The 27,089-nt window shown below is 40.2% G+C and overlaps 1 protein-coding gene across 1 annotated transcript in view; it reads right to left on the reverse strand.

Moving 5' to 3' along the window:
- The window catches only part of LOC126456565 (semaphorin-5A-like), a 221,240-nt gene that overhangs the window by 118,731 nt on the left and 75,420 nt on the right, over nt 1-27,089 (reverse strand). Inside the window, exons 4-5 of the mRNA XM_050092311.1 lie at nt 26,607-26,786; nt 12,732-12,896 (exon numbers count right to left, since the gene is read on the reverse strand). Of these exons, the coding sequence (XP_049948268.1) occupies nt 12,732-12,896; nt 26,607-26,786 (345 nt within the window). The remainder of the gene's footprint in view (nt 1-12,731; nt 12,897-26,606; nt 26,787-27,089) is intronic.

Genomic DNA, 27,089 nt, shown 5'->3' on the forward strand with positions numbered 1-27,089 from the left:
AGGGAAGGAGAGGGAAAGACGAAAGGATGTGGGTTTTAAGGGAGAGGGTAAGGAGTCATTCCAATCCCGGGAGCGGAAAGACTTACCTTAGGGGGAAAAAAGGACGGGTATACACTCGCACACACACACATATCCATCCACACATATACAGACACAAGCAGACATATTTAAAGACCCATCAGGCTGAAATGAAAATGAAAATAAAAATGTATGGGGAAGGATAAAGATGGACTGGAAAGTAACTGGAGATCTGCTGTGAAAAAAGGCGAAATGGTGTTGGTTACAGCTGGGCTATGTTGGACTTGGGTTGGTAGACAACGATGTGCACAAAGGTTAGGTGGTTGTGTTGCCGCCAAAACACGTTAGAAGACGGAGAAATTCGGGAAAATTTCGAAAAAACTGCGTGTAATATATTAAAAGGAGTGGTTTTGTATTGGCAGATTGTGAAAATGAGGCTAACAATTGTCTGACGAAGAAATAATGACGTTAAAACCTGTGGGAAGCGGCTAAAAATTATCAGTGATGTGGGAAAACGGAAATGGAAATCAAGCGAAAGTTATAAGAACTAGCCGAAATGGTTGTTTAAAAGCTGAAAGGAACTGTTTGTGAACTAGAAATGGTGGATTTTATAGCGGCGGTAGTGTTGAAAGCGGCAAAAAAAATTTTTTTGGTTATGTTTTGGAAGTGGGTTACGTATTATTGAGTATATATAGGCGGGATAAAATTGTACAGCAGATTACGGTAAAAAGGAGAAGGTGAATACAAAGTGAAACTACTGGCAAAAACAGAAAGAGAAAATAAGACGACAGAAAAGATTTCGAAATGCAACAGTGACAATAACAAATGTAATTGTTGGGTTCAAATTAATGATATCAATATAATAGAGGGAAACATTCCACGCGGGAAAAATATATTTAAAAACAAAGATGATGTGACTTACCATACGAAAGCGCTGGCAGGTCGATAGAAACACAAACAGACACATACATACACACAAAATTCAAGCTTTCGCAACAAACTGTTGCCTCATCAGGAAAGAGGGAAGGAGAGGGAAAGACGAAAGGAAGTGGGTTTTAAGGGAGAGGGTAAGGAGTCATTCCAATCCCGGGAGCGGAAAGACTTACCTTAGGGGGGAAAAAAGGACGGGTATACACTCGCACACACACACACACACACACATATCCATCCACACATATACAGACACAAGCAGACATATTTAAAGACCAATACGTCTGCTTGTGTCTGTATATGTGTGGATGGATATGTGTGTGTGTGCGAGTGTATACCCGTCCTTTTTTCCCCTTAAGGTAAGTCTTTCCGCTCCCGGGATTGGAATGACGCCTTTCCCTCTCCCTTAAAACCCACTTCCTTTTGTCTTTCCCTCTCCTTCCCTCTTTCCTGATGAGGCAACAGTTTGTTGCGAAAGCTTGAATTTTGTATGTATGTATGTGTCTGTTTGTGTTTCTATCGACCTGCCAGCACTTTCGTATGGTAAGTCACATCATCTTTGTTTATATATATATATATATATATATATATATATATATATATATATATATATATATATATATATATATATATATATGTGTGTGTGTGTGTGTGTGTGTGTGTGTGTGTGTGTGTGTGTGTGTGTGTGTGTGTGTGTGCGAGTGTATACCCGTCCTTTTTTCCCCCCTAAGGTAAGCCTTTCCGCTCCCGGGATTGGAATGACTCCTTACCCTCTCCCTTAAAACCCACATCCTTTCGTCTTTCCCTCTCCTTCCCTCTTTCCTGATGAGGCAACAGTTTGTTGCGAAAGCTTGAATTTTGTGTGTATGTTTGTGTTTGTTTGTGTGTCTGTCGACCTGCCAGCACTTTCATTTGGTAAGTCACATCATCTTTGTTTGTTTTTAGATATATTTTTCCTACGTGGAATGTTTCCCTTTATTATAACCATATATATATATATATATACACTCCTGGAAATTGAAATAAGAACACCGTGAATTCATTGTCCCAGGAAGGGGAAACTTTATTGACACATTCCTGGGGTCAGATACATCACATGATCACACTGACAGAACCACAGGCACATAGACACAGGCAACAGAGCATGCATAATGTCGGCACTAGTACAGTGTATATCCACCTTTCGCAGCAATGCAGGCTGCTATTCTCCCATGGAGACGATCGTAGAGATGCTGGATGTAGTCCTGTGGAACGGCTTGCCATGCCATTTCCACCTGGCGCCTCAGTTGGACCAGCGTTCGTGCTGGACGTGCAGACCGCGTGAGACGACGCTTCATCCAGTCCCAAACATGCTCAATGGGGGACAGATCCGGAGATCTTGCTGTCCAGGGTAGTTGACTTACACCTTCTAGAGCACATTGGGTGGCACGGGATACATGCGGACGTGCATTGTCCTGTTGGAACAGCAAGTTCCCTTGCCGGTCTAGGAATGGTAGAACGATGGGTTCGATGACGGTTTGGATGTACCGTGCACTATTCAGTGTCTCCTCGACGATCACCAGTGGTGTACAGCCAGTGTAGGAGATCGCTCCCCACACCATGATGCCGGGTGTTGGCCCTGTGTGCCTCGGTCGTATGCAGTCCTGATTGTGGCGCTCACCAGCACGGCGCCAAACACGCATACGACTATCATTGGCACCAAGGCAGAAGCGACTCTCATCGCTGAAGACGACACGTCTCCATTCGTCCCTCCATTCACGCCTGTCGCGACACCACTGGAGGCGGGCAGCACGACGTTGGGGCGTGAGCGGAAGACGGCCTAACGGTGTGCGGGACCGTAGCCCAGCTTCATGGAGACGGTTGCGAATGGTCCTCGCCGATACCCCAGGAGCAACAGTGTCCCTAATTTGCTGGGAAGTGGCGGTGCGGTCCCCTACGGCACTGCGTAGGATCCTACGGTCTTGGCGTGCATCCGTGCGTCGCTGAGGTCCGGTCCCAGGTCGACGGGCACGTGCACCTTCCGCCGACCACTGGCGACAACATCGATGTACTGTGGAGACCTCACGCCCCACGTGTTGAGCAATTCGGCGGTACGTCCACCCGGCCTCCCGCATGCCCACTATACGCCCTCGCTCAAAGTCCGTCAACTGCACATACGGTTCACGTCCACGCTGTCGCGGCATGCTACCAGTGTTAAAGACTGCGATGGAGCTCCGTATGCCACGGCAAACTGGCTGACACTGACGGCGGCGGTGCACAAATGCTGCGCAGCTAGCGCCATTCGACGGCCAACACCGCGGTTCCTAGTGTGCCCGCTGTGCCGTGCGTGTGATCATTGCTTGTACAGCCCTCTCGCAGTGTCCGGAGCAAGTATGGTGGGTCTGACACACCGGTGTCAATGTGTTCTTTTTTCCATTTCCAGGAGTGTATATTATTTTTTAATCTATCTTAGCTTTTTGAATATGATACAAATATTAAGACTCTGAAAAATTCAAAATCTGATGTTTGTTTCCTCATTTACTAAGTCAGCATGTACAGGGGCACCCTCCTCTAGCATTACTTTTCCTCAATGGAAGTAGCCGATACCAGAAATATTTTCCAATTTTGAACAGGTTAATATTGTCTCAGCTGTTTTTCTAGAAAAATTCATATGATTTTGTACACAATGTGTTATATTACAAGATAAAAACTATACAAAGAAATTACTTTACTATCTTTTTTACAATTGAAATGTACTAGCTTAGAATGTATAGTTGAAATTACTTTTTTGGAATATTTGAAATTACGAAATATTTGGCACCCTTAACATTTCTATTATTAATTACACAATTTAGTGCAACTTATTATGTTTATTTCTGGATTCATTTATAAAATAATAATAGAAATTAATAGAAATTTATTTGTCAAGAAAATCTGTAAACCCTTTGGAATATTTTATTACCACAGAGTGAGGTAGTAGAGGGCATGCCTCTGATGTGAAAGGACGTGTTTTTGTATTTTGGAAGAACAATGTAATTTTGGCTTTGTTAATGTGTAAATTCAAAAGACAGTTTGACACGGAAAAATGTGAGAGAATAAATTATAGTAAATACAAAAAAAATTGCACAGGCTTACTTTGAAGTTAAATATGTCGATTGGAACCATGAGATCCTAAAATATGAAAATTTTAGCTTCTAGAATCAACCCCTAGACATAAATAACTGGATCCAACTACAAGAAAAGAAGCTAAATAAAAAGTTTATTGTAAATCTTACTTCTCTCGTATTTTTGAAAAAAGAGACTTTCCCATTGAAAATGGTAGTGACAACAACAACAAATTGTACGAGGAGATTACAACTACCATACTTTCAATGACTTTTACCAGTACTGTCATGATCACAGTTTCTCATACTATATGTTGTGTATAAAATGCTTAGATGTGGCCATCAGTTCAAATGAAGATGGCTTATATCTCCATCATTATGACTATGTAGTATCTGCTCATGAACCATAGACCTTGCCAAGGTGTGGTAGTTTGTGTGCCTCAACAATACAGACGGCCTGTAATGGAACTGGTCAACGGCTCATCCTCATTATACAGTGGATTATTCAATACACTCCATAAATTTACTACATGATGCAGATAAGTTCAAAATTGTAATCTCTCATTTAGCAAAGTTTTCATGGCCTAAATAACATAATTTTGTACACTTATACAGAATACGCATTCAAACATGAACCTAACATCAGTCGTATTAATTTTCCAATGCAAAGTCCAAGTTGGACTATCAAAAATCATGGAAATGATGGATTGCTGCTCACTGTAAAGATGACACAGTGAGATACAGACAGGCACAATGAAAAGACTTACACATCAAGCTTCCGGCCACAGCCTTCCCACTCAAAACTTCCTATATGCAGCAAGTAGCAATGTGTTCAATTCATATTGCTGATAATCCATAATATATACTTACAAACAAGAACCCAGGATGAGACTGACTCACCTCCCATCTGTGGGTCTGAACAACCTGCCTTCCCTTTTTATCCTTCCCCAATGTATGCCTATTCCTCCCCAATGAGGGAATTAAGAGTTGTGAAAGTAAGATAGAATGCAAACTATTACATGTGACGATCTCCAGTACTAAATATTTCGACCCCTTAGGGTAAGTGTTGGCTAGTATTTCTGTCTTATGGAAAATTTTTGTACTTTCTTATTCCCACACAAATTCTAATACTAATAATGCACTACACAAATGAAAGAAAATGTGTACAGAAATAATTGTAAGTCTACATTTTCATAATGTATTATGGCATTCTGAAGTACAGGGTTATTACAAATGATTGAAGCGATTTCACAGTTCTACAATAACTTTATTATTTGAGATATTTTCACAATGCTTTGCACACACATACAAAAACTCAAAAAGTTTTTTTAAGCATTCACAAATGTTCGATATGTGCCCCTTTAGTGATTTGGCAGACATCAAGCCGATAATCAAGTTCCTCCCACACTCAGCGCAGCATGTCCCCATCAATGAGTTCGAAAGCATCGTTGATGCAAGCTCGCAGTTCTGGCACATTTCTTGGTAGAGGAGGTTTAAACACTGAATCTTTCACATAATCCCACAGAAAGAAATCACCTGGGGTTAAGTCGGGAGAGCGTGGAGGCCATGACATGAATTGCTGATTGTGATCTCCACCACGACCGATCCATCGGTTTTCTAATCTCCTGTTTAAGAAATGCCGAACATCATGATGGAAGTGCGGTGGAGCACGATCCTGTTGAAAGATGAAGTAGGCGCTGTCGGTCTCCAGTTGTGGCATGAGCCAATTTTCCAGCATGTCCAGATACACGTGCCCTGTAACGTTTTTTTTGCAGAAGAAAAAGGGGCCGTAAACTTTAAACCGTGAGATTGCACAAAACACGTTAACTTTTGGTGAATTGCGAATTTGCTGCATGAATGCGTGAGGATTCTCTACCACCCAGATTCGCATATTGTGTCTGTTCACTTCACCATTAAGAAAAAATGTTGCTTCATCACTGAAAACAAGTTTCGCACTGAACACATCCTCTTCCATGAGCTGTTGCAACCGCGCCGAAAATTCAAAGCGTTTGACTTTGTCATCGGGTGTCAGGGCTTGTAGCAACTGTAAACGGTAAGGCTTCTGCTTTAGCCTTTTCCCTAAGATTTTCCAAACCGTCGGCTGTGGTACGTTTAGCTCCCTGCTTGCTTTATTCGTCGACTTCCGCGGGCTACGCGTGAAACTTGCCTGCACGCGTTCAACCGTTTCTTCGCTCACTGCAGGCCAATCCGTTGATTTCCCCTTACAGAGGCATCCAGCAGCTTTAAACTGCGCATATCATCGCCTAATGGAGTTAGCAGTTGGTGGATATTTGTTGAACTTCGTCCTGAAGTGTCGTTGCACTGTTATGACTGACTGAAGTGAGTGCATTTCAAGCACGACATACGCTTTCTCGGCTCCTGTCGCCATTTTGTCTCACTGCACTCTCGAGCGCTCTGGCGGCAGAAACCTGAAGTGCGGCTTGAGCCGAACAAAACTTTATGAGTTTTTCTACGTATCTGTAGTGTATCGTGACCATATGTCAATGAATGGAGCTACAGTGAATTTATGAAATCGCTTCAATCGTTTGTAACAGCCCTGTATAACACATCATCAAGAGCCCAAAGATGAGGAGAGAAAGGTAACTTTTCCTGAAACAAGGAGGGAGGGGTGGATTACAAGTGGTGGGGTCATCCAGGATCAGTTGACTAATAATGAAGTTTTGTCTGTTGCAGAAGAAGGGAGAGTGATTTGTGTCATTTGCAGTTCATGTATGAATGGATTTCCGATCACACGAAGTAAGAATACTCAGAGCTACCCAACAAAGTGAGTCGTATCAACAGTGACAATGTACTACCAACAATGAAGGACCAGACTGAATGAAAGAGGACTTTACAATTTCCAACCAGGGACCTCAAAAAGGAAGGATAAGTACAAACTATTTGTGAAGTTAATTAGTTTGTGAACTTGTGTGGTTGTTAACAAAAATGAATAGAGACGAGGGTAAGAGCGAGACAGAAGTGAAAGCTGTAGGATCCAGTCAGAACATGTCTGAGCCAAGTTAAATCGTAGACAGTAAACAAACAGTAAAAACGGATATTTTGCAGTTAAACTACAGCAAATGAAGACAGGCAATAATAGCAAATTTAGTGCAGTTAATGATCAGTTAACTGAAATAAGAATAGATAACGATAGCAAATATACTTCACTACAAGGAAAATAAATACTGAAAACTGAAGACAATAGTAAAATGGACAGGGTTCAAGATCAAATGGACTAACTTAGTAATCAAGTTTCAGAGTTAAAAAGTGGGTTCTCAGAGAGGTTCAAAGTGTGAATGAAAAACTTGATGTTTTAGAAAATAAATTTATTGTTTTGAAAAATGAGTTAGTAGTTGAATCAGCAAGACAATTGAAGAATGTTAATAATGTCAGAACTGAACAGAAGCTCGTAGTAGAAAAATGGAACAAAACATCGCCAGTTTAAACAAAAAAATTTTTAATTTTGAAACCAATAAGCAAACTAATGCAACTGTTTTAGATCAAAAAATTTCAGCAGTTCAGGAAACGTGTGAACCAAAGTCTATGTGCAAACAATGGTATTGCTTGGTCCAACACTCCTATCAAAAGTTTTCCATCAGACAATTTACATCCAGTGGATTTTCTGCACTGCTGTAGAGACAGTTTTGTTGTCAGGCATGAATGACAATCAAAAAATTAAATTTGTTAAAAGATGTCTTGAAGGCAAAGCTCTATCATGGGTAAATTTAAATTTAAGTCAGTGGGAGACATGTCAAAGTTTCAAAGAAAGTTTTTAAAATAAATTTTGGTCTGAAGCTGAACAGGGGAGAATCAAAAGAGAATTTTTGAATGGTCCTAATTATAGGAATAGGGATGGTACTTTGAAAGAATTTTGTAAGAATCAGCTTAAAAAATTAACACATTTTCACAAACGATTTGACAAAATGACATTGACTGATACACTTAAAAGGAGATTACTGGAAAGGTTGCAGTGGGACTTAGTACATGGAACTGATGATTGCCTTGAACAATTTTTACGATATGTTGACAGGCTGGATAGGGCAGTAGAAAGAAGTACATCCTATAATAATCAGAATGATAGAAATCACAATGAGGATAGTTAGAGAAACAGAGTTAATGGCAACTTCTATCATGATCAAAGTGTCAATAGGGAGAGAACTTTTGAACATCAGCAGGATAGGAATAATGGGGATCACCATGGGCATTGCAGTAGAAGAAACAATCATAGAAGTAACTACTCGGGAAACAGCATTTCGCCTAAATGAAGGTCCAACATGCACAGGACCCCCAAGTTACACTTGAAATTAGACAATAATAACAGTGTTAATTTTATGGGACATGCATCTGACATTAAACAGAAGGAATATCAGATTTCTCATTTATGTGTTGATCAAAGGTTTTGGGATACTACTTTTTAATTCTGGTGATGTAGATACTAATCACAAACCAGAATGTAAGAGTTGTGAGAATTTTGATGTAGTGTGTACTAATGAATTCTTCTCTTGGTCAGAAAACAGACTTATTAATGTACGTAAATCAGGTGATGACTGTATTGGATCTGAAATAGGTGGTGTTTTTGATGTAGATGTGAATGAGAGCTGTGAAATAACTGAGTGTGGTAAGTCTGAGACTGGTAGCTTATAGCAAATGAATGTAGGTGAGGTAAATGACTTTCATGGAGATGAGACTTGTGTTGTTAGTGATGTTGTCAACACCTGCTTTCTTTGGGATTGGAATTATTATATTCTTCTTGAAGTCTGAGGGTATTTCACCTGTCTCATACATCTTGCTCACCAGATGGTAGAGTTTTGTCAGCACTGGCTCTCCCAAGGCCATCAGTAGTTCCAATGGAATGTTGTCCACTCCTGGGGCCTTGTTTCGACTCAGGTCTTTCAGTGCTCTGTCAAACTCTTCACGCAGTATCATATCTCCCATTTCATCTTCATCTACATCCTCTTCCATTTCCATAATATTGTCCTCAAGTACATCGTCCTTGTATAGACCCTCTATATACTCCTTCCACCTGTCTGCTTTCCCTTCTTTGCTTAGAACTGGGTTTCCATCTGACCTCTTTGTATTCATACAAGTGGCTCTCTTTTCTCCAAAGGTCTCTTTAATTTTCCTGTAGGCAGTATTTATCTTACCCCTAGTGAGATAAGCCTCTACAACCTTACATTTGTCCTCTAGCCATCCCTGCTTAGCCATTTTGCACTTCCTGTCGATCTCATTTTTAAGACGTTTGTATTCTCTTTTGCCTGCTTCATTTACTGCGTTTTTATATTTTCTCCTTTCATCAATTAAATTCAATATTTCTTCTGTTACCCAAGGATTTCCACTAGTCCCCGTCTTTTTACCTACTTGACCCTCTGCTGCCTTCACTACTTCATCCCTCAGAGCTACCCATTCTTCTTCTACTGTATTTCTTTCCCCCGTTCCTGTCAATTGTTCCCTTATGGTCTCCCTGAAACTCTGTACAACCTCTGGTTTAGTCAGTTTATCCAGGTCCCATCTCCTTAAATTCCTAGTTTCTTCAGTTTTAATCTACAGTTCATAACCAATAGATTGTGGTCAGAGTCCACATCTGCCCCTGGAAATGTCTTACAATTTAAAACCTGGTTCCTAAATCTCTGTCTTACCATTATATAATCTGTCTGATACCTTCTAGTATCTCCAGGATTCTTCCACGTATACAACCTTCTTTCATGATTCTTGAACCAAGTGTTAGCTATGATTAAGTTATGCTCTGTGCAAAATTCTACCAGATGGCTTCCCCTTTCATTTCTCTCCCACAACCCATATTCACCCACTATGTTTCCTTCTCTCCCTTTTCCTACTCTCGAATTCCAGTCACCCATGACTATTAAATTTTCGTCCCCCTTCACTACCTGAATAATTTCTTTTATCTCATCATACATTTCATCAATTTCTTCATCATCTGCAGAGCTAGTTGGCATATAAACTTGTACTACTGTAGTAGGCATGGGCTTCGTGTCTATCTTAGCCACAATAATGCGTTCACTATGCTGTTGGTAGTAGCTTACCTGCACTCCTATATTTTTTATTCATTATCAAACCTACTCCTGCATTACCCCTATTTGATTTTGTATTTATAACCCTGTATTCACCTGACCAAAAGTCTTGTTCCTCCTGCCACCAAACTTCACTAATTCCCTCTATATCCAACTTCAACCTAACCATTTCCCTCTTTAAATTTTATAACCTACCTGCCCGATTAAGGGATCTGACATTCCACGCTCCAATCTGTAGAACACCAGTTTTCTTTCTCCTGATAACGACGTCCTCTTGAGTAGTCCCCACCCGGAGATCCGAAAGAGGGACTATTTTACCTCCGGAATATTTTACCCAAGAGGACACCATCATCATTTAACCATACAGTAAAGCTGCATGCCCTCGGGAAAAATTACGGCTGTAGTTTCCCCTTGCTTTCAGCCGTTCGCAGTACCAGCACAGCAAGGCCGTTTTGGTTAGTGTTGCAAAACCAGGTCAGTCAATCATCCAGACTGTTGCCCCTGCAACTACTGAAAAGGCTGCTGCCCCTCTTCAGGAACCACACGTTTGTCTGGCCTCTCAAAAGATACCCCTCCGTTGCGGTTGCACCCACGGTACGGCCATCTGTATCGCTGAGGCACGCAAGCCTCCCCACCAACGGCAAGGTCTATGGTTCATGGGGGTAGGTGTAAAAATACAAGGAGCTACAGGTAAGCAAAGCAAATTGGTAAAATCTCAAGTATTTTTAAAGTTTACTATAGAAGACAGCACCTCTGAACATGGATGCTTAGTGATCCACAGTCTGGAAGAAAACATAATTTCGGTATGGATTGGATAGTGAAAGTTGAGGCTTGTTTTGGCTGGAATGTTAAAGAATTGTTTATTTTGGAAGCTAAAAGTAATATATATATATATGAAAACTAATTTCTGTATTTTAAACTATGGGAAAACTATTTGCAAAACATTGTGAACCAAGGTGACTAGCAGGTGTTTGATGGCGATATAGATTTTGATGAGATTAAGGATCAGGATTTTGGAAGTGTAGTATGTTCTAAAGTAAGATAAGTACAACTCCTAATGACCAACAAAAGCAATAACTTAGGAATTTGTTTTTTGGGTTCAGAAATGTGTTTAATGAAAGACCACAGAAAGTGAAAGGCTTTCAGTGCATTCTTTACCTTAGAGATCATCAACATTTCCTTCTCAAGCCATATAGTATCCCATTTTCAAAAAGGACAGATGTAGAGAAAGAAATTCAGGAAATGGAAACATGGGGAGTAACTGAGAGAAGTAGGAGTGCTTACAATAGTCCTTTAGTTGTGGTAAGTAAGAGAAACAGTGGAATGAGAATTGTTTTGGACTCTAGACATCTTAATAAATTTCTTGGGGGGGGGGGGGGGGGGTGAAAGTTCAACACTGACTACTTTAAATGATGTAGCTGATAGGTGCCCATTTGCTTTTCACAGTTCTTTATTTTCATGGTTCACAACCCCCCAATAATACACAGCTATATGGCCAGTCCACTACTGTTTAACTTTCGATAAGCCTCATTAATAGGTTACAGACAAACATCCACATACTGCTACAATACTTTACTGTTGAACATCTATGAGCAGTAAAAGCCTATCCACACATTTCACAGTCTTTCAAATAAATTGAACAGACACTGACATTGTTTTAACACATGGCCTAATTGTATTACACTTATTTCACTGTTAAGTTGATACATTGTTGTAGTTCTAACCAACACAGGTTTCTCATCTGAAATTCGACCGTAGACTGACTTTCTTGTGACCAAAAACAGGGCCCTTATACATCCTCACAATAATAAGCACTGAAACTATACATAGTTCGATGTTTAATTTACAGAAATTACAATTAAAATCTAGCACTGAAACTATACATTGTTTGATGTTTAATTTACAGAAATTACGATTAACACCTAAATCATTCAATTAACCGAAAACATGGAAAAATTCTGTCTTAGGCTGAATTATTTGTTTAAAAGATCAAATTAATAGCTTTTGTTATGCAAACAATACTTTTGTCAAAACTGTTAATTACTTTGGAATTAATTAAAGGTGGGCTTTACTATCATGTTTTAGAATACAGCCAAATAGATCCTTTAAGAATATTATTAGTTGTTTCTCCAAATGTTTATAATTAGTACAGAATTTATTTGTTTGTAAGTCAACAATAGAATTTAAGTTACAAAACAATTACAGATTTCACCCTATAACAAAAGATGCCAACTAGGAATAGTCAAAGTAAATTAGAAAATCAATTACATGCATAAAACTAAGCACAAAATTAGATCTGGTGCTATATTCTTTAAAACTGAGGGCAAACCTTTCTCTTTTATGAAAATGCAGATTATACTCATGTACATTAATGGTAATCAGTCAGAAATGAAAAACTGAATTTTAAGGAGGCAAATGGCAAGAAAAGAGGGGAAGTACAAATCTCCCAGCTTGCTTCATCACAGTCATAGTTGGAAACTGGTCACCATTCTGGCTGATGAAATGCACAACAAAACTATTTCACACACATTGAAGTCTAGGTTAGATACCTATTTAATTAAGTCAAATCAGTCTTACTTGAAAAGAAGCTTAAAGATTACTGTTACACAACATTTACAGACTTGGTAAGTTTCTTCAGTTGTAGAGCAGACAGGAAACCACTGCTACTTACTCTCTCTGGCAACCAATAAGGAAGATCTACTATGAGAGTGCTTCTTAAGAACATTTTGAATTTCACGTTTTTGAGCTCTCAAGCAGTCCCGTTCTCTCTTCATAACTCCTTTCCCACATTTAGCAGTGCAGCTTGACCATTGCTTCCAATCTGACCACACCCCATCTGGAATTGAAAATGAAAAGTGGCAAAGAGTGAATTTTCTTTCTTTCCTTTTATTTCCTTTGCTTTTTGGCCTCACTGTTCTCTTTCTGACAACAATTTCTCATTTCATACTGCAGTCCTACCTGCCCTTCTTCAAAGCATTCTACATCAGCAGCAAAACAAAATAACTGTCAAAGAAGCATGATTGCAAAATATAAAAGGCACAAAATTAAATGAAAACAAAAATGATATCCATATCAAACAATGAAATTATAATCTGGCCAAAGAAATTTGTCGATTGGTAGCCCAATCTCCACATATCGGCATTTAATTATAGTACACGTACTTTCAACATCATTTCTCTGGATTTCCACTGAATGACTGCATGAAAAATCTTTAAGTTACAATACACTTAATGCTAATACTTATGACAGTAGAAGAGTGTCTACTTACCAGCAGCTGTAACAGGATCAGATCGTCTAATATTGGTGCATACACATATTTAAAAAAGGATAGATGTATCTCTTGTTTTCAATAGTTTTTAAAGTTCTTATTTAGAAGAAAGTGAAAAAAAGAAAAAGAAAGAGGAAACTACCTAGGTATCAAAAGGAAGAAATGTCATATTAAACCTTTAATAACAAAATACATAACATTCAAGGAAACATTCAAAAAAAACAATAAAATAATAGATAATAATATAATAACAGGTTAAATTGAAATGTCTGACTACATTAATGATGAAGTGTTTGTATTGACATGTGAAACATACTTGAAAAAAATGGCCAAATAATTAATGTAAAGCAGGGTGGACAGGAGAGGGGTGGAGTGGGATGATGGGGCTTAAGTGAAGCAGAGAGAGATTTGGTCTACTAATCTCTTTGGATGAAGCATGGCAAGGAATCTAAATGACTTTCTACAGTGAAATAACAGCCACTGTGTTACACACAACACTCGATGACAGAATACTGGGTATTCCTAGCTTAGAAATTCTTTGGTCATTCACTGTAGTTTTGCACTAGTGACAATAATGAAAAATGTTGGATAAAACTTAGAATATGGTTCACAGGCCACATGTGCTCTTTCACAGGCTTCTTATCCCTTGATTTTATTTACAGAGTGGAGAAAAATTGTGTTACAACATTTTAACCCTGGATAGCTGATGAAAAATTGTGTTACAAACTTTTAACCCTGGATAGCTGATGCCTGTAGGAACAAAATTACTAATGTTGTGTAGGTCTACAACACACCATTTTTAAACTACGGAAACTTAGCGCCACATGCTCTGATGGTCGTGGGATTGCCCTGTTGCCATTTGTCAGTTGACGGGCAGCGCTATGGCTGCAAACAAAAACCGTATTTCGTTGTTCTTCAAACGAATACTGTCCCCAGAATGAGATTTTCACTCTGCAGCGGAGTGTGCGCTGATATGAAACTTCCTGGCAGAATACTGTCCCATCATGATTACTGTATGATTACATTGCAGGTGATGTATGTGTGCTCCTAAGCGAAGCTTACATGTGAATGCCTCCGATGTGAGGTGGAGACAAACAGCAAGACCTATTTGACATGTGTGCGTATCACACTGTGGCAGTGACGGGGCGAGGGACATTTTTATGTGTGAACCAACAACCATAGCACTACCCATCAACCGATGAACAGCAACAGGGAAATCCCACGGCCAGTCAGAGTGCATGGCGCCAAGTTTCTGTAATTTAAAAATGGTGCGTCGTCGACCTACACAACATTAGTAATTTGGGTTCCTACTAGCATCAGCTATCCAGGGTTAAAATTTCATGACACAATTTTTCTCCACCCTGTATTTTGCCAGTAGTAGTGCTGGAGCATGTGATATGGATCACTGCATCAGATAGGATTCATAATGGAGGTGTCCACATAAGTAATAAGCACGGAAAATGTTCCAGCGTATCGACAAGTGCTGGCACAAAGACAAAGATCGCAAGAGCAAAAAAGGCAGTGAGACAACGTCAGCCAATAGCTCGCTGACACGGACTGTACCTTGACAGGAGCACCTGCAAGCTGAAGCGAATATAAGCACCACTCCTGCCAGCCTCGGGTGGACTGTTAGTAGACGGGACAGTATTCAGATAGTATTAGCACAGTGCTAGGAGACCTACGATAGCAGTGACGTGTGATCCATATCAATCACTTACATGGACCTTGTATACAGCAAAGGACTTTTATTGTTTGCATGTCACCCATCGCTTGCGACACTATTGTAAATTCAAAGTTAAGTATTGTCAATCTGCTTTATCGAAACAAAACTACTAATGTTATCTGCTTGAATTGTTGTATACCAGTAGCATTCCAAGAATGCAGCATCATTTAGGCACCCTATACAAGATGAGTGGGCAAGACCCCACAGAAAAAAATGGTAAGGGAAGTTGTGGCAGAATGTACATCACCAGTCAAAAGTTTTTGAGCACCCTTGATAAAAACTACATACTTTATTTTAATGTACAAACACACTGTACAAACTAAATAGACCAATGAAATAAGTATTTTCTCTCTCTCTATCATTAAGGACAATGCAATAAGGTTTAGAGTTTAATGTCATGAAAGTATCCACCCTTTGCCCTCAGAGTAGCTGCACAAATTCTTGGCATTCCTGAGATAAGATTTTGTAATGTCTTTTCAGATATTGGAATACAATACATTTGTGAGTAATTCAGTAGATCTTCAACATTAGATGACCAAACTTTTCTGACCCCTTTATCAAGTTCATGCCATAAGAGCTTACAGTGATTTAAGTCAGGTGACTGACTTGGCCAAATCGTATTCTTCAGTTCCCCACATTTCTATTTTCTACTGATACACCCTCTCCACAATTTAGAAGCATATTGCCGGCCGAAGTGGCCGTGCGGTTAAAGGCGCTGCAGTCTGGAACCGCAAGACCGCTACGGTCGCAGGTTCGAATCCTGCCTCGGGCATGGATGTTTGTGATGTCCTTAGGTTAGTTAGGTTTAACTAGTTCTAAGTTCTAGGGGACTAATGACCTCAGCAGTTGAGTCCCTTAGTGCTCAGAGCCATTTGAACCATTTAGAAGCATATTTGGGATCATTGTCCTGCTGCAGAAAAAAACCCACAACTAATAAATGTCTTGCCAGATGGAGCTTCCTTCTTTAATGGTCATTAATTCTCACTAAATCACCAGCTTTATCACCCACAAGACATCCCCACAATATGACCAGCTGTCCACTAAGTTTCACCTTTGGCATGACACATTGTCTCTTTATACATTCTCCATGAAGTCAATGAACAAACATTCGACAATGGCTTCCAAATACTTCAAACATAAGTTTTGTCTGTGAAAAACAAACAACTTGGATCATTGTTGCACACTCCAGTTTTTATGTCTCTGTGCCCACAGCAATCATTTCACATTGTCTGTGTAACAAAGTTTTTTTGGAAAATATGCATCATTTTAAACCCTGTTCATGGAGACAGTGTTGTGCTGTTGATGCAGAGACTGGTGCTGCTAGCATACTATTTACTCCCTCATAAATTTCACATGCAGTGTGAATCCTCTGACATTTACTCTATACACAAATGAACACATCTTCCCTGTATGACATTACTCAGGATCTTCCAGATTGTGAAACACTTGCATTCACACGAGTTTACTTTAACAACTGCTGTACCATATACAACATTGCAGAATGGGCTACAATAACTTTGGTTGATACTGTCTTACTAGAATATCCTTCTGTTGCAAGTGTAATGTATTGCATATAAATAGGCAGAAAGACCTATTGCTGTATGATTACATGACAATAGAACATTCACCGGGAGCAGTCATACTTAGTGAATATTTAAGAGTTTGTACACAGAGGGATCTAGAATGGAACAACCATGTAAAACCAATTGCAGGTAAGGCAGATGCCAGACTGAGATTCATAGAAAGAATCCTCAGGAAGTGTACCCTACCCAATCAGAGGATGAGCTTACAGAACCCTTATTTGATCATAACTTGGGTAATGTTCATCTGTTTGAGATCCCTATCAGATATGATCAACAGATGTAATAAGCACAACAAAAAGTCTGCCAAACAAGTAAGCTTTTTGGCCAAGAAGGCCTTCATCAGGATTAGACAAAATACACTCATGCAAATGCAACTCACACAACACACGACCCGAGGGCAAGACTGCCTCGATAGTCTGGCCTTGGCGTCCAGAAATTGTGGTCGTGTGTGTGTGAACTGCATTTGCATGAGTGTGCATTTATATTAGTCTAATTCTGATGAAAGCCTTTTTGGCTGAAGGCCTACTTGTTTGACAGTCTTTTTGTTGTGCCTATCTGCAGCTCAGCATCTCCACTATATGGTATGAAGCAACTATCCTTTTCATAATATTGTCATTATTTCATTCACGATTTTCCATTGCTTGATAGAGGAAATCAGGAAGATGCAAAGATCAGTACATTTCATTACAGATTCATTAAGTAAGTGCAAAAACAATCTTTCTTCCTGCAGAACAGTAATGATTGGGACACACAGTTTAAGTGATAGTGGTACAAAGTGGCCTCCATCACATTCTATAAGGAAACATGTGAAGTAGAGCTGTGGATATAGGAGTAGAATACCAAACCATCTATAACAAGTATGGAAGGTCCAGTGCTTCTAAGTTCTGTCAATAACTGCATGATAACTCTTTGTCCAGTACAGTACTAATACTTAGTCTCCTTTGCACAGTAATTTTTATTAAATGAGATGTACTGAATGTCAAACATCCATTTCTATTTTCCTACAACAACATAAAACATAATGTTACCAATATTAATGTGTCAGCTCTACAAGAAATCTATTTATGTAACTGAAATTTCAGAGCGACACAATTATTAAGTCATCACTCCACCTGAGAGATTCTACAAACTAGAATAAATCTCTATATGAAATTACAGTAGTTATAACATAAAAATTTGAGCAAATTGCATAAAAATGTGGGGAACTTGCAGAAAAGACAATAAAAAATAATCTCGATTAGTCGACAATATAAAGTGCTGGTGCTCTCTTTTTGCTTTGGCATCACTGAATATGGCTGTAAATAGGAATACAAACAAAGGTAGCAAGAACAACAAGACATAAATTTCACGTTATCTGACAGTCATCATGAAAATTTAGTCTCTGGCATTGACAAAATTGAGCGTCAAGGGATAAATTTCAAGAGCATCATAGAATACGCTTTAGACAAGTACATCCTGAGCAAAATTGTGTGGGGTGGAAAGACCCACTGTGCTCTGACAACTATGTTACGAAGCTGCTACAAAAGAAAATACAGCTTCACTCCAAATTTAAATGTAACGAAAGCCTCACAGACAAACAAAAACTTAACAGTGCCAAAATTAGCATAAGGAGTATATGCATGAAGCATTCCATGAATGCAAAACTAAAATGCTATCTACCAACTTGACAGAAAATACTATGAAGTTTTGGTCTTATGATAAATTAGTAAATGGATCAAAGCCATCTGTCGAGACACTCTGTGACCATAATGGCATTAAAACAGAGAATGACACAGAAGAGGCTGAAATACTTTAGCAAACTATTTCACAAAGGTAGATCAACTCAAGTTCCTCCTTTAGATCATCATATGAGCATCAAATTAAAATAAATGACCAAACGGTGGAAAAGCAACTGAAATTGCTCAACTGGGGGAAGACCACTGGAACTGATGAATTACCAGTTTGATTCTACATAGAGTGTTCAAAATAACTTTCCCTCTTCCAGCAGAAATGTGTCATAGATCTCTAGAGGAGCAAAGCATTCCTAACAATTGAAAAAAACACAGGTGATTCCCATTTTCAAGAAAGGTCATCAAACAAACACACAAAACTATAGTCCTATATCTCTGATGTAGGTCTGTTGTAGAATTTTGTAACATGTATCTTGCTAGCGTATCATGACATTTCTGGTGACCAAAATACTTCTCTGTAGAAATTAGCATGGATTCTGAAAACAATGGTCCTGTGAAACCCAGCTTGCTCTCTTTGTCTATAACACCCAAAAAGCAATAGATACAGGCACCCACGCATGTGCCATGTTCCTTGACTTTTGTAAGGCATTCAATACAGTTCCGCACTGCCACCTAATGAACAAAAAATGAGCATAAGGAATATCAGACCAACTGTGTGACTGGATGAAGAGTTTCTAGCAAACAGAACCCAGCATGTCATTCTCAACAGAGAGGAGTCATCAGAGTAAAAGTAACTTCACATATTCCCCAGGGATGTGTTGCATAAACATTACTTGTCACAATACATATAAATTATCTGGTAGGTAATGTCAAAGGTTCCATGAGGCTTTTTGCAGACAACACTGTTGTATGCAGAGAAGTAGCAACGCTGGAAAACTGTAGTGAAACAAGGAAGATACGCAAAGAATTGACACTTGATGCATGGCATGGCAACTGACCCTCAACATAAACAAATGTATTGTATAGTGAATACAAAGAAGAAACAATCTGTATTGTATGATTACAAAATTACAGGACAATCACTGGAAGCAGTTACTTACATAAAATATCTAGGAGTACTCATACTGAGCAATTGGAAGTGGAATGACCACATAAAATTAATCACAAGTAAGGCAAATGTCAGACAGATTCATAGAAGGAATCCTCAGGAAATGTAATCCATCAACAAAGGAAGTAGCTTACAGATTACTCCTTGGACCAAAACTTGAATATTACTCTCAGTATGGAGTCTGAACTAGATAGGACTGATAGAGTAAATAGAGAAGTTGAAGGACAGTATATTTCATTACAAGTTTATTTAGAAAGCACGAACACATTACAGAGATGTTCAGTCAACTCCACTGGCAGACGCTGCAAGATCAGCAACCTGCATCACAGTATTGTCTACTGTTACAGTTCTGAGAGTGTATGTTCCTAGAAAAGTCAACCAACATATTGCTTACTCCCACATATATCTTATGAAAAGACCATCAAGGTAAAATCAAAGAGATTCAAATCCATAAGAAGGCTTACTGGTAATTTTTCTTCCCATGGACCACAAGCAACTGGAACGGTAAAGAAGGAAAACACATTGGTACCAAAGTGCCCTCCACCACACACCATAAGGAGGCTTTTGTAATGTAGCTGCAAATGTAGATGTAGATTTTGGCACATAAAGATATTTCTTATTGTGTAAGGAGAATGGAATCTGTTTTTAGGTGTCTTGTTGCATATTGTTGCAGAAAAAGCTGAGTAACTCCGTGGTGTAGTGGTTATGATACTAAACAGTTGCATGGTGGGTCGTGAGTTCAAAACTCACCTGCACTGTACAGTTTTAATTTCTATATTCGGTTCGAATACATTCTAAAAGTATCCACAAATGTCAAGAATCATTGTACTGGAATGTTCTGTAGCCGTATATATCCTGTATATGTTCTGGCCAGAATCAGTTTGCTACATGCTCTTGTATGTGCAAGTGCTGAATAAACCTTCGTTAAGTGAAGTTAGTGTTCATCATTCATCTAATTACATGTTCTTCTATGCGACATTATTCTGGTAGAGGCACTGAATATTGGAACTTGTGATAGCGCACATTATCGACAACACAGTGGCTCCCATCAGGCCACGACAGAGCCGCAGTTTACATGGCGAGAAACCCAAGTTCAAGTCATATTCAACAGATCGCAATCTATTGGAGACAGAAGAAGAAGAGGACATTACGATGACAGCAACTGTGTGCCACCACATGAGACATCCTTCCGGGTTCTCTGGTGACAATGGCCACGATCCAAACAAGTGGCTGAAGGCATATGAGTGTATAGCCAAATTTAACAAATGGGATGAACAACAAGGAGAAGTTCACAATCTGGGAAGTATTACAGGCGGAACTGCGCAAATATTTTGGCAACACACAACAACAGAAGTGATGGCTGAAGATAAATTAAAGTGCAGGACACAGCATCCAGGAGAAACTACAGCATCCTACATTCAAGACATCTTGGAGATGTGTAAAATAGTGGATCCTAGAATGAAGGAGGAAGATAAGATTGCACATCTCATGAAGGGTGTTGCTGAGGACATGTATCAAGCACTACTCCTGAAGGTGGTTTCGAAAGCGGACAACTTCATAAAATGGTGCCAGTATATCGAGACCATGCATAAAAAAAAATTACACACAAGAAGTTTGAACAGCTTCCAAACATTGTATTGATATCTGTGAGGGAGGAAGCAACTGATTTCACAAGTATTCTTCATCAGATAGCGAGGGAGGAAGTTCAGTAGGCACTTGGATTGTACAGCGAGCAAAAAACTGACACACTTCAAGAGGTCATAAGAGAGGAAGTGGAACAGACATTGAACCCAATCTCTCTTCCTTCATTTCCCTTTCAAACAGTGAAAAAGTCAAGACCTGGGCAGAGTTAAGTTCCTACAATGCCGCATGAGGAACCTGTTTTGGCACCAAGGAAGACTGACATCTGGAGGACCCAGGATAACCAACCAGTATGTTTCCACTGTGGATAACCAGGACATGTGGTGCACTATTGTTGAGAAAGGTGACGGATATCTGATGACACCCGCACCGGAAGACAGCAAACTGATCTTAGCCGACGCCAACTATGGGCCGGCGAAGATGAACAAGAAGATGTGGGTGCAGGACGACGAAGGTCACCACAGACGCAAGCTAGCCGCTGGAGAGGAGGCTCCCCAACACGCTGATGAAGGTCTCCATCGCCGTTTAGAAGCTTCAGCGGATCACTTAGCCACAGCAACCTGAAAAACTAAAGGATGCAACCTTCTTTGAAGGTGAGGCCACCGAAGAGAAAAATCCTACGCCGTGGAGCACTACAAAAATGATAGGAAACTACGTTGATGTCCCCATGGATGGCAACCCAGCCCAAACTCTTGTGGATTCTGGAGCATCATATTTGGTCATTCCAGAGAAGTTCCATCACCAGTTGCAGAAAACCGAATACGTCGACAGCTAAACATCTCTGCTGAACGTGGCTAATGGGAAATATGTAAAACCTACAGGAAGATGTACCATTCATGTGGGTATAAGTGGCCATACACAGCCCTTAGAATTCATCATCTTACAAGAGTATAGTCATGACGTCAATCTCGGATGGGACTTTTTGAAAGCTTCTCAGGAATTTATGTCTGCAGCACATGGTCTCGCAGTAGCGTTCTCGCTTCCTGAGCACAGGGTCCCGGATTCGATTCCCAGTGGGGTCAGGGATTTTCACCTGCCTCGAGATGACTGGGTGTTGTTGTGTCATCTTCATCATCATCATTCATCCCCATTATGGTTGCAGGAAGGCAATGGCAAACCACCCCCAATAGGACCTCGCCTAGTACAGCAGTGCGGGTCTCCCGCATCGTCCCCTACTTTCTGTCAATGAGTATGGGACTTCATCATCATCAGGCAATTATAGAGTGTGGTCGCTCAAAGGTTATGCTAGACAAGATGGGATACTGTGGACAGGAAGATTCGCATTCGAGAGTGTGGAGACTATGTGTGCTGGATGAAGTGATCATTCCTGCAGTCAGTGCTAGAAAGGTAACTGTCAACTGTCATGCCATGCATCAACTCATGTATCTTGTAGTGCAATGTAAGAGAAGCATACCACTGAAGAATAACTTGGTCATCCCAGCCTCTGTCATCTCATTTAAGAACAGATTCGGTGAATTGTGGACAGTTAACTGTCAACGAGAACCACAGATCCTTCCAAGACACATGTGCATAGGAAACTCTGAGCCATTAATTGCCGAACAGCTGAGTGTCATAGAAAAATCCCATGTTGAGTCTGTGGGTGAAATTGGCACTACCACTACGAGACAAGATCTTCTAGCTCAACCATCACCAGATCTCACTAAGGAACAACAGAAGAAGCTACTTGCCACTCTTCATGAGTTCTCTGAATGCTTCAATCCATAGGTGAAGACCAAATTAGACAAATCGACTGTGAAGCACCGGATTAGCACTGGAGACCATCAACCAATAAGCAAGAGAGCATACCATGTGTCAGCAACAGAACGTTGAATAATTCACAAAGAGGTAGAGAAAATGATGAAGAATGACATCATTCAGCCTTCACAGAACTCATGGTCGTCACCAGTTGTCCTCATCAGGAAGAAGGATGGCAGTTGGCGCTTTTGTGTTGATTACAGGAAGCTTAATAAGATAACTAAAAAGGACGTTTACCCTCTTCCCCAAATTGACAATACACTAGATTGTCTGAAGAGGGCTAAGTTTTTTCAACCATGGACATGTACTTGGGATACTGGCAAATCGAAGTAGATGAGGCTGATTGTGAGAAAACCGCATTCATCACCTCTGAGGGCCTGTATGAGTTTAACGTAATGCTGTTTGGTTTGTGTAATGCACCAGCATCTTTTGAACGGATGATGAATAATCTTCTGAGGCACCTGAAGTGGACGAAATGTCTTTGTTATTTAGATGACATTATAGTGTTCTCAGAGACATTTGATGAACATATAAAAAGACTGAGGGGCTGTTCTTAAGTGTCTCCAACAAGGCGGACTAAAACTGAATACTTTGGAGCAAAAGAAATCAAAATACTTGGACACCTTGTGCCAAACGAAGGTATGTGGCCAGACGCAGAAAAGGTGAGATCTGTAATGGAATTTCCTATTCCTAAAAGTATTAGAGATGCGAGGAGCTTCCTCGGATTATGTTCTTATTACTGTCGTTTTATCAAAGACTTTTGTATCAAAGCCAGGCCACTCCAAGAGTTGTTAACAGCTGATGCTAAATTTATCTGGGTGGTGCTCAACAAGATACTTTCAATGTGCTGCAAAAAGCTCTGATGACTGACCCTGTACTTGGTCTGTATGACGTGAGAGCACCTACAGAACTACACACAGATGCCAGCAGGTATGGGATCGGTGCTGTTCTGGTGCAAATTTCTGATAGAAAAGAGGTTTTAGCCTATGCTTCCAGGGCACTTACAAAAGCCGAGAGAAACTAGTCAACCACTGAAAGAGGATGTCTTGCTGTCATCTGGGCCATGTGCAAATTTCAACAGTATCTCTGTGAAAGGCCGTTAACAGTTGTTACAGACCATCATTCACTTTGTTGATTGACAGGTTTTAAGGATCCAACAGGACGACTACGTCTTCAAGAGTATGACATTACCATAGTGTACAAAAGTGGAAGAAAACACCAAGATGCCAACTGTCTCTCAAGAAACCTTGTGCAAGACCATCAAGATTTTGGTGAAGATAGTGACTGTCTTGCTGCACTCCAGGATCTCTCTGCTGAGCAGGACGCCAAGATATCTCAAATTATGCTTGCCTTAAATCAGTCAGAGGATGTGAAAGGACAACTTAAGGTAGTCAGTGGATTACTTTCCAAGAAAAACTTTGATAAGTTTGGAAAGAGGTGGCTACCTGTGTTTTCTAAACACATGAACTAAGATATTCTACAGAAATTCCATGACACACCTGAGGCCGAACATCTAGGATTTATTAAGACATACGACAGAATCCGCAAGAGATTTTTCTGGCCAGGTTTATTTAGGAGTGTCCATCACTATGTGTCACACTGTCGAGAGTGCCAGAGGAGAAAGGCAGTTCCTCAGAAACCACCTGGCCCACTCATACCAATTCCACAAGCTGAAACGCCTTTCCAGCACATTGGGATTGACCTCCTCGGACAATTTCCAACGTCTGCTCATGGCAATAGATGGATTACTGATTGCACTGATTATCTGACATGCTATGCCATTACAAAAGCCGTGAAAACAGTCGAAGCATTTGAGGTAGCCAAATTCATCATGGAAGACATTGTATTAAAACATGGTGCCCCAAGGTTGTTAATTATGGATTGAGGGATAGTCTTTCAATCGAATCTTGTGACAGAGATAAACCGTCAGTGCAACATTACTCATCACATGATGACTGCCTACAAACCGCAAACTAACGGGCTTACTGGATGTCTTAATAAGACCTTGGCCGACATGCTATCAGTGTTCGTCAATGTTGAGCAGAGCAACTGGGATGAGGTGCTACCTTTCATGACATTTGCCTACAACACCGCCAAACAAGACACACATGATTTACGCCATTTTTCCTGGTGCATGGGTGTGAGGCAACTATGATGATGGACACTATGTTTCCGTTACATCCTGATGACATGGACGACGACTACATCGGCCAGGTGTTAACCAGAACTGAGGAAGCTCGGCAGTTAACTCAATTCCACACATTGCAGGCTCAAGAAAACGATCGCCGAAGGTATGACTCGAGCCACCGCCCTGTTGTCTACCATCCTGGGGACCTCATCTAGATCTTCACTCCTGTTCAGAATGTTGGCTTCTCTGAGAAGCTCCTCAGGCGCTACTCTGGACCTTATAAGGTTGTAAGACAGTTGTCTGATGTTACTTATGAAGTTGAAGATTTCGACCCTGACACAAGATGATGAAAGATCAGAGATACAGTCCACGGCCTTCGAATGAAGCCCTATAAGGATCCTGCAACCCAGGGTAAATTCGAAGCTCCAGTGAGAGGCAACAAGCGGAAAAGTGACGAAGAGTGTAACGGCAAAAGAAATTCTAAGAAGACCACCACCAGTGCGAGAATCAGTTATCATGAGTCAGAGTATGCAGGACTGATGACTCGTTCCCGAACTAGGACTTCATAACACCGAGATGCTGTTCTCTTAAGGAGGGAGCAATGTCGCAGAAGAAGCTGAGTAGCTCCATGGTGTAGAGGTTATGATACTTAATTGTTGCATGGCGGGCCGTGAGTTCAAAACTCACCTGGCCTGTACAATTTTAATTTCTATATTCGGTTTGAGTACATTCTAAAAGTATCCACAAATGTCAAGAATCATTGTACTGGAATGTTCTGTAGCTGTATATATTCTGTATGTGTTCTAGCCGGAGGCAGTTCTCTCCACACTTTTGTATGTGCAAGTGCTGAATAAACCATCATTAAGTGAAGTTAGTGTTTGTCATTCATCTAATTACACCTTCTTCTACATGACAATATGATGAAACTGTGGCATCCACAATCAACGATATCATGGCTGCACATATCCTGCGTCGCAGCTTGCGAATTGCTTATGTGACATAATTTTCGTAGTTTGTGTTTGTACTGAGACTGAAAGCCTATTTACTGTTTCTCACAAAACTAGACTCTGTAAATCAGAATAAAAATACTCATATTAATCTCATTCTTGTCGCTGATTACTAGTTCAAGTTTTCTCCTTTCAGCAGGAAATATTTACACCTCTTCCATGTCTGTGGAAGCATACACAATAGTTTAAAAGCTTTGCCCAGTGTAACAGAACTTAAATTACTTGATGTGCTTGAGGCCATTTCATATTATTAACATTCAGTTGCTACAGCTTGTGTGCTGACACACACACACACACACACACACACATGTATGTTACAGCAATAGTCTTCAGAAATGAGCCTAGATCTGATCATTTTTTTACTTCTCCCCCTTGGACATTATCAAACAATATCACACAAAGATATGTTCTAAGCATCTGTTTGTCAGCATGTCATGATCCGCATCAATACGCTACAGTGTCCCACACTCAAGAGATCCACATACACACTCTACAAGCATCTGTACACTATATGGACGGAGGATATCTTGTCCTATTACAGTCACTTCAAATGTGAACTGATCATAAGCTCATGAATCAATACATCGTGGAAGTATGACTGAATACTGGTGAGTTATTTAAACTCACAGCAATACAACAAGTTTTAAGTGTAAAGTAAAATACCTTTCTTGGATGCACAGCCACTCCCTGTACATGCCCTGCTTTCAAAAGCAACACCACGACACATCAGTTCTGGGATGCTGGGTGGTGGATCAGAGCAGTTCCTCCAGTGGTACTCACTGCCCTGACCACACACAGCACTACAGCGAGTCCAGTCGCTCCATGGTGTCCATCCCCCACGGACTGCAATGAGCAATGATAGCTGAATCACTGGTCAGTTCCAAACAAAACTACAACTATAGCTACCGTTATCAGCATTCCTAGAAACATTATCTCAATGGATAAAATTTGTTATTACTAAGGAATAAAGGCAATTTGTGGATGGAAAAATATGTAAAATAATGGAAAGGTAACCACTCACCTATAGTAGGCCTTCAGAAAGGCCTTGGTCATCTCCTGTGATCTTTGTGAAGAAGAAGAAACATGTGAAAGAAAATGGTATTCACACTAGCTTTCGAGCTCTTGCTCTTTCTAAGGAAAAGTACA

The sequence above is a fragment of the Schistocerca serialis genome, chromosome 2, assembly GCF_023864345.2.
Source record: "Schistocerca serialis cubense isolate TAMUIC-IGC-003099 chromosome 2, iqSchSeri2.2, whole genome shotgun sequence".
Lineage (NCBI taxonomy): Eukaryota > Metazoa > Arthropoda > Insecta > Orthoptera > Acrididae > Schistocerca > Schistocerca serialis.